The 10,890-nt window shown below is 35.9% G+C and overlaps 1 protein-coding gene across 1 annotated transcript in view; it reads left to right on the top strand.

Moving 5' to 3' along the window:
- Nucleotides 1-8,889, top strand: part of AQR (aquarius intron-binding spliceosomal factor) — a gene marked incomplete at both ends in the record, with an annotated part of 32,913 nt that extends 24,024 nt beyond the window's left edge. Inside the window, 5 exons of the mRNA XM_010285820.1 lie at nucleotides 1,667-1,908; nucleotides 3,685-3,831; nucleotides 4,400-4,469; nucleotides 7,070-7,180; nucleotides 8,780-8,889. Of these exons, the coding sequence (XP_010284122.1) occupies nucleotides 1,667-1,908; nucleotides 3,685-3,831; nucleotides 4,400-4,469; nucleotides 7,070-7,180; nucleotides 8,780-8,889 (680 nt within the window). The remainder of the gene's footprint in view (nucleotides 1-1,666; nucleotides 1,909-3,684; nucleotides 3,832-4,399; nucleotides 4,470-7,069; nucleotides 7,181-8,779) is intronic.
- Between the last annotated feature and the right edge of the window lie 2,001 nt (nucleotides 8,890-10,890).

Here is a 10,890-nt window from a genome sequence, read left to right on the forward strand (position 1 = left end):
GTACCACGTCCAGCTCTGGATCCCGAAGCACAGTAAAGATGTGGACCTGTTGGAGCGGGGTCCAGAGGAGGCCACAAAACTGCTCTGAAATGGAACACCTGTCCTATGAGGACAGACTGAGAGAGTTGGGGTTATTCAGCCTGGAGAAGAGAAGGCTCCAGGGAGACCTTATTGCAGCCTTCCAGTACTTAAAGGGGGCTTCTGAGAAAGATGGGGACAGACTTTTTAGCAGGGCCTGTAGCAATAGGACAAGGGGTAATGGTTTTAAACTAAAAGGGTGTAGATTTAGACTAGATCTAAGGAAGAAGTTTTTCGCAGTGCAGGTGGTGAAACACTGGCACAGGTTGCCCAGAGAGGTGGTAGATGCCTCATCCCTGGAAACATTCCAGGTCAGATTGGATGGGTCTGTGAGCAACCTGATCTAGTTGAAGATATCCCTGCTCATTGCAGGTGGGTTGGACTAGATGACCTTTGAAGGTCCCTTCCAACCCAAACCATTCTATGATTCAGCCTCAGCAGTGCTGAGCAGAGAGGAAGGAGCACCTCCTTTCACCTGCTGGCAACTTCCTAATGCAGCACAAGATACTATTGCCATCTTTTGCTCTGAGGGTGCATAATTTTGTAAACCTGAAAATATTTCTTGTACGCATGCTCAGTTTCTTTGCTGTTAGACCATTTAGACCTTTGAATGTTTAGTGTTCCTTGAGTTTTCCATTATCAAAATGCAACATGAACAAAAAATTGCCTTTCTTTTGGTGCTCTCAGAGATGAAATTTACAGGGTTGAAGGAGAAACCTTAAACTGCATGAGGGTGTTCTTGAATTTATTAGATTTCTAGTAAAAAATTGATCTAAGTTTTGGGGTGGCTGAGGCATTCATTTGCCATACAGTTGTGCATTACACTAAATACGATTTTTGTGCTGGTCAAAGTAAAGAGTAATTGTTTTAAAATAGCCTGTGTCTATAGTCTTCAGAAAGCCTGACATAAGGCTTACTGTTTGCTGCTTCCAGAAATCGATAGCCCAATTGGTATCCACAAAGCTGAAACTTTTTAGAAGAATATGTATACGGAAATATGTTGGGGACTCTATGGAGTCATCAGTTGTCTTCTTGGATTAGTGAATTTAAGCAGGGTAAGAAAGGGCTGAGAAGCAAGGAAGCTGTACTCCACAAGATTGTACATAGAAACCCAATGTGTGACAGGACTATAACAATGCAGAAGTTTTAGTGCATTTTTTGTATAAACAGCATGACCTTGTGAAAATCCTGGAGAAGAACCTCAAGCAGAAATATGTGTAGCTGTTGACAAAATGTGAATTGTTCGCATGTTGTAAAACCAGGACAGTAATCCAGGGCCATAGCAGACACTTTGTTTATAGTTTGTTTTGAACTATGCCCTTTTTTTCTCCTCTGAGTGTTCTGGAATGAAAATTTTACTGATGATTATGGTCCTCTTTACTAACGTGATAGTTTAAGTATTATATGGTCTTACACTGGTGTTTTGTTGCATATATACACTGTATATATATTGACCAAACACTTGTCAATTAAAGACTGTTATATGCTGGCATCTTAGAATAGACTTGTTTACCAACAAAATGTGGCATACTGAAGACTAAAAAGTCGATTTCTCCAATCATATTTTTTCTGTTTTTCTAATTTACAGGCTGTTCTGGAGACTATTAGGAATTTGATGAACACAGATTGTGTGGTTCCTGACTGGCTGCATGACATCATTCTAGGATATGGAGACCCAAGCAGTGCACACTATTCGAAAATGCCAAATCAGATTGCAACTCTGGATTTTAATGACACTTTCCTGTCCATTGATCACTTAAAAGCTAGCTTTCCTGGATACAGTATTAAAGTGACTGTTGACAATCCAGTTCTGCAAATACCCCCCTTCAGGTGACAGTAAAATTTCAAGTACTCCTGGTCCAGTATTCTTGCTGAAGTGTGTTGTCAGGTGGAGTTTAGTTCAGTGATTGAAGGCAGGTGCTCTTTCTTTTTAGGAAAGATGTTAACATGATAACATTTAGATTTAGATATTTATACAACGGAGTTTACTACAGGTAGGCTCAGGACCAGTTTCTGCTCTGTTCTGTACAAAAATGCATCAGAGCATTGCTTGTAGATCAGCCTACTAAATATATGGGAAAAGCAAGAGTATGATACAGAATCAAGACACTTAGTATTCACTTCTGCATTATGGTACGTAGCCTCCTCAAGCTCAGGCTAAAGATTTTTAATTACATAGTTTCCTTACATGTCTCATTAAAGCAAAGTGAGAACAGCAATTTCAACATCAGTTAAAATTTCAGCTTTTGGAAACACCATTCGATCAAAATAAAGAATTAAGTCTGAAATCCCATAGTGCTTATTTTATTTTAGAAATGGTTTCTGAAATAGGATGCCTACCTTTGCAACCACTGAATGAGGTTTACATGTTTTGTTTCAGTGGTGCTGTTGTGCAGCATTTTTAGACTTCTAAAATTTTTTAGACAGTTCTGTCCCTCCTGGTGGATCTCCTTGCATTTTGGCAACTGAGTTTCACAGTGCATAGTGTTGGAGAATAGCTCGTTCAGCTAGAATGAAGAAACTATATCTTTTTTCCCTTATAAGTTAGTGAGAATTGGCATATGTTTCCTTTTGAAGGAATAGATTTGACTGAAGAGGGAAAAGATGGTTTTGCCCCTCCAGTCAGGTCTTATCATGGCTAAATTGAATTAAAAAAAAAAAAAGTAGGGAGGTAATCTTCCATGTTTTTTTTTTTTTTTAAAAACTGCATGTAGAATATGTGGAGAAGGCACTAACACTATATAATGATATAAAAATAGTCTGAAGATATCAAGACAAGATACCACACAAAATTTCCCCTGATGATGTAGTGTTCATTTTCAGTTCATAGATTAAAATACAGATACTCCTTTTTATGAAGAGCTATTGCTTTTCCTACTGCTGCATTTGTCCTGCAAAGAGGCCAAAAGATTATTGCTGTTAAAGATGTCTGCATTGTTGTCTCAAGGTGATTGGATAGCCATTGGAATTCCTTCACCGTGATTTGTTTCTGAATTAAAGTAGAAGCTTGCTAACATATGAGACAGGGCCATAAAAGACTTGGATAATAAAAGACTTCATATGCTGGAGCAGTTTAGAATATTGACATATCTTGTGTTTAAAAACAAACAAACAAAACCCCAAACAAACAAACAAAAAACTAAAAAGCAAATAAACACTCCCAAACCCCTCCCCCCCTCAAACCAACAAAACCCAACAACTGTACATCAGGTCTAGAACAAAATCAAGTTATTACTACTAAACAGACAGTGTTGGTGGCTTTCTAGTATAACTTTATTCCTGTCCCTTCTGTTTTCATTTATGAACTCTTTGCCTTCAGTTTTTTTCCAGCTTGCTCTCAGCATTGCTTCTGGCTTTTCAACCAATGTAAAGAGCACTTTTGACATGCTTTTTGTCAAATATGCTCTCTTAAAATCAGCTTCATCAATTTATTTGTCATTCCTTTTCCTTTTCCTCATTAATTGTTATCTGCAACTCTTGTTTGCCTATCGTGTGAAAGTTTGTCTTAATGGTGACCAAAAAATCTTTTCTTTCTGCATAAACTTGGAAGACAGTCTGGTATCATAGTGAATGTGTTGAAGTGTAGTCTTAAATTATGTGTTACAGGATAACTTTCCCAATAAAGGGAGGTAAAGGAAAGAAAAGAAAAGAAGAGGATGGGAACGAAGAAAAACCTGAAGAAGCTAAAACACTGATTGTAGAGCCTCATGTCATTCCAAACAGGGGACCTTATCCATATAATCAACCAAAACGGTAAGAAACGGATGAGAACTTACTTACAAATGATAACACGTGCATAGCAGTTCATTTTCAGAAATACTTAAAAGTAATATTAATTATAAACAAAATGTCATTTTGACTTCATTACTGAAAGAAGATTTGAATATGAGACTGTTTTGTTTATATTTAAATCAAACTGTTCTATTATCACCTCTTTGTTAAAAAATTCCCGTGAAGAACAATGAGAAATACTGTCTTTTAGTGTTGTGTCAGGACTTTGAATATTGTGAGAATCATACCTGAATAATTCTACAGCATTCTCACAAAATAATAACTAAACACAGACAATCTTTTAGATGGGATGATTTTGTTGTCATGTGGGGAATGTGATTTACTTTCTTGCTTACAAATCACAGGATTGTCATTTCTAGAAAGAAGATAGTTGTAATGATGGTTTAATTTATATAAAAATTGGCAAGCATGTAGTTCTGGAGAAACATGTAGCCAATTAATTTAAATCAAACTTGTTAAAAGAATTGCTTTTTATCAAAACTGTTGGCAAAATCTATCAATTCTCTGATCTTGTTTTGCTTTGCTACAGCAATACTATTCAATTTACTCATACTCAGATTGAAGCTATACGTGCGGGAATGCAGCCTGGACTAACTATGGTAAGCATATTTTTGAGGGTTTTATACTCTTTGATTCTGGCCTTAGGTACATTCAGTGAAATACCAAGAATGCCCATTTCTGTAGCCTTGCTGAGGTCACTTGTATTAATAGTTTAAAAATATGAAAAATTAACATACAAAGTCTCAACATCCTCCCATCTTCACAAAATCATACAGAAACACATTTGATCTCTGCATAACTGTATCCTGTGTTTCAGTGGCTGAAGACTTTCCACAACAACTGAATTTACTTTTTCAGTAGTTGGATTGCTAATTTTAGACTGTATAGCTTTTGCCATGTCTGTCATTTTTGGCTGTTTCAAATTACTTGCTTCATTTTTAGTTCTATCTAACTCCATTAAAGGAAATGAAAGTCATTGAATTGTCTTCAGGGACCTTTTTGCTGCTGTGTTGTGAAATGTAACATGCAGTCCTTTATATCCTACTGAATTCTAGAACTAAGAAGTTACAAAGCAAGCCCAAGCTGTAGACTTGTTACGAAAATAATTTCTAATCAGTGAATTTTTGCAAAGGTCTTTAAGGTTTACCACACTCAGTTAGACTTTGATCACAAGTAGCTGTGTCTCAGTGAAGTACAGTCTATCCTGGTAGTGACTCAGTGGAGTATTTGAATGACTCTTCTCTGATACTCTTAATTTCTTCTTGGTCTATATAGGCAATAATGCTAATTTTGGGGTTTTTGTATGGGTATTCATTAGTACCACATTCTTCCTCCTCCCCTTCCACCTTATGTTTTACTGCTCCCTATACACTCTGTAGTTAGCGCACAAAAGATGCAAAGCAAAAGAAAAAATAAACTTCAGTAGAATTGTATGCCTTTTGTCCCTGCCTGACAGGGACAGTGTGCTGAAATTAGTAGTGTCATAAACGTGTATAAGAGTTACCTGAGTTCTTGGCAGTGTTTTTGAGTATGGTACGTTTTCTACTAGAATACAGGAGAACTTTCTGGTTGTTGATAGAGTATCAAATTTAAGGTCTATTTATAAATCAGAGTTCTTTTTTTGAATGCTGTGAAAATGCCACAGTGATAGATGCTTTAAGTTTGCTTATTAAACAATGTTGGAAGGGGTTCTTTGGAATGATTTGAACTGCTGGGTTTTACATAATTAGAGTGTCTGAGAATACCCATGCCAGTGTATAGGAGTATTGCTTTATATCAGTGGTATTGTCAATAGGAAAGAATACTGTGAAATTAAAATCTTTATTACTATTTTGTAGTACATAATTAACACGCAAAATACTAGAGACGGTGTCTCTAGGTCACCTAGCTTTTTTTTTAAATACCATTGCATACTGTTTATTAGTATCATTTAATATTTGTTGAACTATTAATGACTTTCAAATGCAAGTGTATAATGCATTATAAACTACCATTTACTTCCCTTTTAGAGGGCTTTGAAGAAGAAAAGTAACTTCCTGTGCCTGGTACTCCATCAGCTTTCATAAATATTTGAGAAGATGGTCGTTATATAATTTGAGCTTTTCTACTAAAACCGCATTTGTTGATTTTTAAGAGGTTAGAGACTGAGAGTCTGTCGGTCAAAAGGGAAAAACAATGACAAAATTGGCTTTTTGTTTTTGAGGACGCATTTCTGATTTTTTAAAATTTTTTTTTTTTACTACATCACCCACTTTTTGCAGGGAGACAAGGCAGACTGAGGGAAGTTACATAATATAGGCCTATGTTTTCTTTTCTGTCAGTGTCATGTATTTCTGTCAAATATTTTTGAGCAGTACAATCCTACTTGCTTTTGAATCCAGAGATCAATGAGATTCTTTAAAAGCAAGCATGATTTCATAGCAGTTTGTAATTTTATGTGTAGATGAATATGAAACCTGCTATTCTGTGCTGCTGAATGCTGAAAAAATTCCTTTGAGATGCTTTGTAACACTTGGATACCTCTAAAATGTCTCAGATGTCAATTTTTGAATGTTGTTGGTATAATTGAGCCTATAAAAATACTGTTAGTATTACTTATATATCATCAGTTGTAGATTTTTGAGTATTTGAGTAAATAAAAGTATGGACTTTTTTTTTGTTGTTGTTTGTTTGTTATTTGTAGCTGCCTCACCTTATTCTTTTTCAGTTATATGCTTTGGTGCTTTTTTTACCATTTTCCCTATGTTTAGCCTGTCCTGAGGCTAAAAAGCCTTTTTTTCTTTTTCATGGGCTGTGAAAAAGAATAGTACTTCATATGCTCAATTACCATATTCCTCTTAGGCAGGAATCTACCTAACTAATCTGAACTGGTCTTTCATGATATAGTGTATTTGTTCTTGAAGTTCACAAAGGCCAGCAAGTAATTGCTGGATTACCATATTCCTCTTAGGCAGGAATCTGTGTTGGCATTGGGCTAAGTCTTTCATGGTGTATGTACATATTCTTGAAGTTCATAGAAGCTAGGATGAAATTTTACATGAAACAAAATTTTGTTGTTGTTGTCAATGTATGATGTCAATGTCTTGTGAAATTGTTTTTTTTTTTTCCCAACTGTCTATATTTCTGTGTTGTGCAATATTCTGATAAATTGTGTGTTGATATTTGTTTGGTTTTAATTTTTGTTGGTGTTTATTTTTAGGTGGTGGGTCCACCTGGTACTGGAAAAACTGATGTAGCAGTCCAGATAATATCCAATCTTTATCATAATTTCCCAGAACAACGAACTCTTATAGTTACCCACTCTAATCAGGTAAATTGTCAGTCATGCATGAAGTTTTCCTGTAATTAAAATCAACAACAACAGCAGGTATTGAGATCAGTAGGTTTGGGATTGCAGTTGTCTCTTAACAATGAAAACATGAGTTGGTTTATATGTAGTTTTGCCAGTTTCATAATATGAAATAAAATTTTTGAATTTCGGGTTTGTAGGTCTGAGCTATATATCAGAAGTTTTCAATATATTTAACTAGTTGGGAGTAGAAATTGGGGAGTGTTTTGAAAAAGTGTCTGCGCAATTTTTACAGTTGCACATTCACTGCATGCCTACCAGATTTTTGCTAACTAGCTTTCTCGGACATTGGTTGCTCTGTGCTTCATGCTTCTAAGAGAAGGCATGGAAAGTACCAGGGCCTCTTCAGCTGAATGCTTGCTTCCCATTCATAAGAGATGAAATCTAGCTGCTCATTCTCAAGCATATATAAAATAAGAATAAAAATTATAGAGGTCTTAAAGATTCTTACTCTAAATTTGCATCTGATTTGGAGGGATTTGTTTGGAAACTAGGGTCATCTATTTCCTGGTCTCCCTAATCAGCCTACCCTGTCTCAGTTATGAGCTATTTTAACTGACAATACCACTTCGAAAACATTTAAAACTTTTTCCATTAAAGCAAGATCAAGCACTTGTGCTGTTGATCAAAGAATAGTGGATATGGCTTCATTTTGGTGAGGAGTTACAATGATACAGGAATAATATAGGCCAGTCTACAGTGGGTTGCGTGAGAGTAACAGGTAGTGAAGTTGAGAGGAAGGGTTGAGAGCATGCCTGTTCGGGAGAAAAAGAAGGAAATAATTTAAGGCAGCTAGGAGACTCTTCTTACCAGACAAGACTTATAAGAGGACATGCACTTGAAATTGTACTTCAGAAAATAAACTGTATCTTAGCAGGGTTCATTCCTTGTGCCTTGACACTGTACTTTAACATGTTTGCATGACTTCCAGCTGACTTGAAGTGAAGCTTGCTGATGTTTATTCTTAGTTTCATGACTTAGTGATCCGGTGCTTACAAACTTACTCCTTTGAAATATACTGAATTGGACAGTTGATACTAAGCTGTTAGAGAATGGAAGAGTTAAGGCAGGAGACATAGCACACCTTGAAGTTCAGTTCAGCAAAATTAAAATGTATTTATCCATATGGAGTAGAGTAACAGCACCTGCCAGTCAGTACTAGACCACACTCTTCTACAGTAAAAGTTAAATGGTTTAAAGTCATCTAAAAAAAAAAATCAAATGTTTGCAAAGCATGCTTCTTGAGACAGTTCTATAAACTGATAGCTTTATGAACTAAATTAACTAGGTGATACTATCAAATTCTGAAATTGTTTTAAAATTGTAAAATCAAATTTAATTGTTGTATAAAGTATGCAAATACAGGAGTTTTAGTAGGGTGATTTCCCTGTTAAGATTTAGAGCTGTAGTTTGTTTCAACTTCACGTTTGCTTTGGCTTCCATCTATACCAAAATAGGCATAATTTCCTAGTTGGTTTACCAGTAATTGTTCAGTTTTCCCCTGCAAGAGCCTCTGAACTTCTAAAAACTACCTTTTCTCTTGTTCCTGTCAATCTCTAGGCCTTGAACCAACTGTTTGAAAAAATCATGGCTCTAGACATTGATGAGCGCCACCTCCTGCGTCTGGGTCATGGAGAAGAGGAATTAGAGACAGAGAAAGATTTCAGCAGGTGAGAAAAGAGGTGCTAATAAACATGCTTGCATCAACATTGGAGCAAGATGTATGTGTTGGATCCATTCTACCTCCCTTGTAAATGAACAAGGAGCTGTGCTTGACAAGTTTTACCTTTCTTAGTATTGAATCCCAGTAACACAGGGTGCACTTGTTTTCAATACAGGGTTAAGTAATTTTGGTTCTTACTCAATATAGAAACCGTGTTCTCTTGAGAATTCAAAGGCAGAATCAGTGGCTTGTTCACAAACACAACTGCTTGAATAAATGTAGTTCATTGTATTCTGGGTCCATATATGTTTTATAGAATTGATCTGTTTTGTGGGAGAAAGTTGAATAATAAAGGTAGGGTTTTTGCACTGATGAATTTTTAATGCAAATATGAGATCATTTCTGCCAGCATGGTGAATAATGCATTAATAAATATAAACATGAAATTAAACTTTCTGTTTTTAATTCTTCAGAATATTGCTTAATTACAAAGTTGCTTATTTCATTGGTAAATAGCCCATTTTGAAGACTATATACCTAAGGAAAGCTATCAAGTCTGTATCAGTACAAAGACTTAAGAACCTGTGCTTGTAAATATTTGTACATTTGTTATGTCTTAGTCCAGTTGATGTCAGTAAGATTACACACATTCATAAATATAAGCAGGCGTAAAAGGGTCATGCACTGGAAATAACTGAAATGTCCAGTACTGGATTATTATTGCAATACTTTGACTTCAAAAGCAGTAGTAAAGATTATATATAGTCACTAGAAGCTACCCACATATGCATAGTTGAGTTTCATTTAGCAAAATAAATACCTTGTGATTTTTTTAAAATTTGAATGCTTTGACATAGTCAAATTGTTTCAGAAATTGGATAGCCAAAATGTTAGTGAAATGACGCCATGGCAGATATTTATTTAGTAATATCCATGGTTTAGTATATTCCTTGAACAGTAGTGCTCATCATTAAAGGGAGTTTTCCTTGAGACACATTGTCCATTTTCATTGTTTTTCAAGGTAACTCCAGACCTATGGGACATTACTGCAAGTCCTGTGGGTGCAGGCAGTTTGGGAGGGAGGGATAAGGGTTGAGGAATATATTTGAAGGTGGACTGCACTACTGTGAGGAGAGTGCCTTTTGTTTGTTTTTAGATTGCTTCCGAGTTTGTGGTTTTTCTGTGTCAAGCTGCTTCGGAGGGCACAGTACTGCTTAAGGAATTTCTACTGGTTGGCAAGCTTTGTGTTCCCTTTTTGCTTCCTCTTCAGGCACAGCAAACCATGGTAGGGGGTATAAGAACATAAGGTGTAGAGGAGCTGATTAAAGCTGTTAAACACAAAGGGAATCACAGCTAAAGAAAACTTCTGTAACAATGAACGAATACATAAGAGGGCATATGACTTCAATTGTGAGAAATAAAAGGACACTAGAAGTGTGTGTGTGTGGCGGGGGCGGGGGGGAACCACAACTGGTTGCAGTCACTTGTAATTATAATGGATGAGTTTTGTTGAAGAAGAAAAAACTATTTAGTATTCCAAGGATCTTAACTGTTGTAGTTCCCAAGGAAATAGTTTTTACCAGTTGTGATCAGTATCATATTCAGTTATGTCTTGGTAAATTCAAATCTCCAGCTTTAACTACTCTCACCCTTCTAAATCAGACAATAGAACTTGCTGTGATTACCAGGGATTGTGTCCTTTTTTTTTTTCTGCACAGAAAACATATTTTATGAATAGTAAGTTTAATAAGAACTTGAAAGTTAGCCTTTATTGACATTTGAGCTTTTAACTACATATGCATTTTTAAAAGTGTCCTATTCCTCTCACTTCTTTAATTTCATCGATATATGCCACTTTCTAATTTGTTTTCTTTTTTATAGAATGTGATACATTGATTTTTTGTTGTTCTTGTACTGCTTCTGGGAAGGGGGAGTGCATGGATTAAGGAAATTGATATATAAAGGAAAAATGTTGGGCTTGAATTGGGTAAGAGGAAGAAGAATGGAA

Source organism: Phaethon lepturus, unplaced genomic scaffold (genome assembly GCF_000687285.1).
Source record: "Phaethon lepturus isolate BGI_N335 unplaced genomic scaffold, ASM68728v1 scaffold10484, whole genome shotgun sequence".
In the NCBI taxonomy this organism is placed as follows: domain Eukaryota; kingdom Metazoa; phylum Chordata; class Aves; order Phaethontiformes; family Phaethontidae; genus Phaethon; species Phaethon lepturus.